Below are 3,659 nucleotides of genomic sequence, written 5' to 3' on the forward strand. Positions count from 1 at the left end.
TTAGCCAAGTCTTCTTAGTTCCAAAAAGAGAGAGAAAGAAAAGAGGGGAGGAAAGCCTCTCACCATTAGAGATGTGGAATAGTACAGGTAATTTGGAATCGTGATATGTCATCCTCTAAGGAGCGGTTGAGATATTTATAAACTATTTATCTATAGCATACATGCGTTGCATGAGACCATCCATTGGTTAAGCTCAATTATACGTGGCATCCTGGTAATATCAAGAAGTAAAACTTGATTTTCCACATCCTGTATGAGACCATACATGCGTATTCCATGTTATTCCAAAGCTGGTTTTAATGTGAATATTAACACAAGTCCTAGGAGTCTTAAAAAAACTATATATATGTATATATATATATATATGTATATATCTATATGTATATATGAATATATATATATATATATATTTATATATATATGTATATACATATGTATATATCTATATGTATATATGAATATATATATATTTATATATATATATATGTATATACATATGTATATATCTACATGTATATATGAATATATATATATATATATATACATATATATATATGTATATACATATGTATATACATATATATATATGTATATACATATATATATATGTATATACATATGTATATACATATATATATGTGACTTTATTTATTTTATTCAAACTGGACCTTTATTTATTTTATTCATGATAACCTCCAACTTTGACTACAAGGAGGAGACGGAGGGAGTACGATGACAGTAACAGTTCATTTCAGTTCATTTATTATGGAGTCCAAGTATTAGCAAGACTCATTTATTGAAGCAGCAGTATCAGTCCAAGGGGTCTAGTTCGGTGCCAGGTAAACTCCGATGGCCTCAATCATTTCGCCCGCACGTCCAAAGAAGCCAATGATCTTACCCGAGACTAGCGGAACAGAGAAAGGTATTCCGCCACTGGAGCCGAAAGGTCCATAGCTGTCCTTGTTGGTCCTCAGCGTCAGGTTCCTCACCAGAGTTAATCCCCACATCGTATCCACAGACCCCTCGACGCCCACAAGATACTCGTCCTCTTGCAGAGAAATCTGAACAACGACACTTTTCTGTCATTGAGGTACAACCAATCGATAATGTTAATTAGGAGGAAGATGACGAAGTGGACGAACCACGTAGGGTTTGAAATCGATGCTGCCGAAGTGCTTGGTCTCCGTCTGATCATTACGGATGAAGGTGATCACGATGGCGTCGATGGCCTCTACGGCGCCAATCTTGATTTCGGTGATGCGGTCGGCAGCCCCCATGTCCCATTCAGACCCTCCGTTGCCACCCCACAGCCCCACCTTGATCTCTCCCGCCTGCACGCATGCACGACACCATCACGTTATATACCACCATGCATCAAAACCTTGCACAGCAGGAAATGGATCAAGAGAAAGAACCATTTGCATGTAGATATGGATGTGTGTGTGGACAAGAAGAGAAGAAGATGACGATGATGATGCACGTCCTTCCTCTGGGACCTATATTACATTGGTGGGCCCATAACCATCTTCCTCAAATAAAACGTTAAACGCATAGTACCTACGTAAACGTGAAACTCGTGATCGCTACCTACACAAGTGCAACAACACAGTGCATGCAAATAAACGCCATTACGTTATAAACCATGCATCGAACCTTACACAGTGCAACAACACACACAATTTGCACAGCAAGAATGTATAAAGAGAACGAACGACGTCACGGAGGCAAAGCCTCCTCTCTCACCATTTGCAGACTCCTTTCTTTTGCACAGGAAGAAACTTAGGGAAGACGGTGGATGCTGCACGTCCTCCCTTTGGGAAGAGGATGGGGGTATTTGTAGCCCTCCAAGGTTAACATGTGCCTACATAAACGTGAATCTCGTGATCGACCCACATCAGGTTCTGCAAGCGATGAAGTCAAAAGAAACACCTACAAGGGCTGAATTGGAGATGATGATCCCTCTCCATCTCATCCTTCGTAACACTTGGGTGTCGGCCAAGGATGGAAGCTGTGGTACGTAAACGTGAATCTCATGGTCATCTTAGCCATCTCACGTTGGATGGCTTGGCAAGCATCTACGTCGCATATGTCCTTCCATGGTGGAAATGCTTAGCTGCACATTCTGCATGCAGAACCTTAAAGACTTGTGAGCGTACGAAAGTTTGGTGTATGGCTGCCAATCTTCACTCAAAGGGCCTGAACGTAGCATATAATGCATACTCCCTTCCCTTGTGCTCGTTCGGTCGACGGTACAGCTTTTAAGTGGTTTATTGGAATGGATGTCAATCTTTGCTAGCTATTGAGTGATCCATGGAACCAGAAAGTGGATCTGTTCCACCCAAAAATAATTTGGTACAAGGAGAGGATAAATGCGTGTGCACATAATAGTGTGTGGTGAGGAAGATGACTTGTGATTTGAGCATGCATTTTTAAGCCAACTTGACTGGGTAAGAGCTGAAATTGATGGTTGCTTATGAGAGATGGCCAATTGAATTCCGAAGCCAAGAATTGCTTTCCTATCGGTTCATCCATAACAGGCCAAACTAAGGATTGTTTGTGGTAGCCCACTCCAGCTCATGAAATAGTGAACACTGAAGGAGAAGGCACTGTTTGATTTGTCCTTCATAAAGCTGAAAAACAAACTGCAGGATTCTTTCAATTATGGAGGTTTTCACTCGTCCTCGGTTAAGGATTGGAGTTCAGAAACTTAGTCTTATCCTTCCATTCATTAGATTGTTTTTGATCCAAAACTTCTTTTCTTTTATGAATTATAAGAAAAAGTAACTCTGCAGGATTCAACTATTCAAAAGAGCACTGTTTTTTTTGGTACGCTTCAATTTTTTTCAGCTAACCTCTGGTACATATAGAAATCTGTGTATTCTCTGAAAGAATGCTGAAGAACGTTGAAACACAAGTTGAAGAAGATGAATAAAAAGTAAAGAAGATGTCTACCTGATCAAAACTATGCTGATCTAGAAACTATGAAGGGCTACTATTTCTGATTATAGGTCATAGTCAACTTGGGATGGCTAAGGGGAAGTTTGGCGCAAAGAAAACCTTGGAATATGTTATATTAAAAGATGCGGTCCGATAAGTTAGTGCACTATCTCCTAAGGAATCATAGTATTTCTTTTCTATTAGAATATATATATATATATATATATATATATATATATATATATATATATATATATATATATAATCCAATTAAGCGGAACCCTGACAGGTCCGTTGCTCGATATAAAGCACGATTAGTAGCCAAAGAGTCTCATCAATGATCTGGAGTTGACTTCACAAAGACTTTTAGTCCTATAGTTAAACCCATAACAATTCGGCTTATTCTAAGTTTGGCCTTCTCCAGAGGCTGGCACTTACGACAATTGGACGTTAACAATGCCTTTTTACAGGGGATTCTAACTAAAGATATCTTTATGCAGCAACCCCTTGGCTTTGTTCATCACCAGTAGAGAAATGTCTGCAAATTACAAAAAGCCATTTATTGACTCCGTCAAGCTCCAAGAGATTGGTATACTGAACTTGGATCGTTTTTTTATATCAATTGGCTTCATCAACTCCAAGTCTGATACCTCTTTATTCCTACGACAAAAACTTGGAAATACAATATATCATCTAGTATATGTAGATGATATCATTGTTAC

At 38.9% G+C, this 3,659-nt stretch overlaps 1 protein-coding gene across 1 annotated transcript; it reads right to left on the bottom strand.

Moving 5' to 3' along the window:
- Positions 1-643: 643 nt before the first annotated feature.
- Positions 644-1,802, bottom strand: LOC135618365 (protein GOS9-like). The gene is made up of 3 exons (XM_065119246.1): positions 1,744-1,802; positions 1,143-1,331; positions 644-1,061 (listed from the first exon to the last, which is right to left on the bottom strand). Exons 1-3 carry the CDS (start codon positions 1,744-1,746, stop codon positions 825-827), a joined length of 429 nt encoding a protein of 142 aa, XP_064975318.1. The 5' UTR covers positions 1,747-1,802; the 3' UTR covers positions 644-824.
- Positions 1,803-3,659: the final 1,857 nt, after the last annotated feature.

The sequence above is a fragment of the Musa acuminata genome, chromosome BXJ2-8 (assembly GCF_036884655.1).
Source record: "Musa acuminata AAA Group cultivar baxijiao chromosome BXJ2-8, Cavendish_Baxijiao_AAA, whole genome shotgun sequence".
Classification (NCBI taxonomy): Eukaryota; Viridiplantae; Streptophyta; class Magnoliopsida; order Zingiberales; family Musaceae; genus Musa; species Musa acuminata.

What these genes read in the sequence shown, in the direction of transcription:
- LOC135618365 (XM_065119246.1), bottom strand. An exon ending in TCGATTTCAAACCCTACGTG is followed by an intron (nt 1,062 to 1,142) that starts GTTCGTCCACTT and finishes GTCGTTGTTCAG; the next exon opens with ATTTCTCTGCAAGAGGACGA.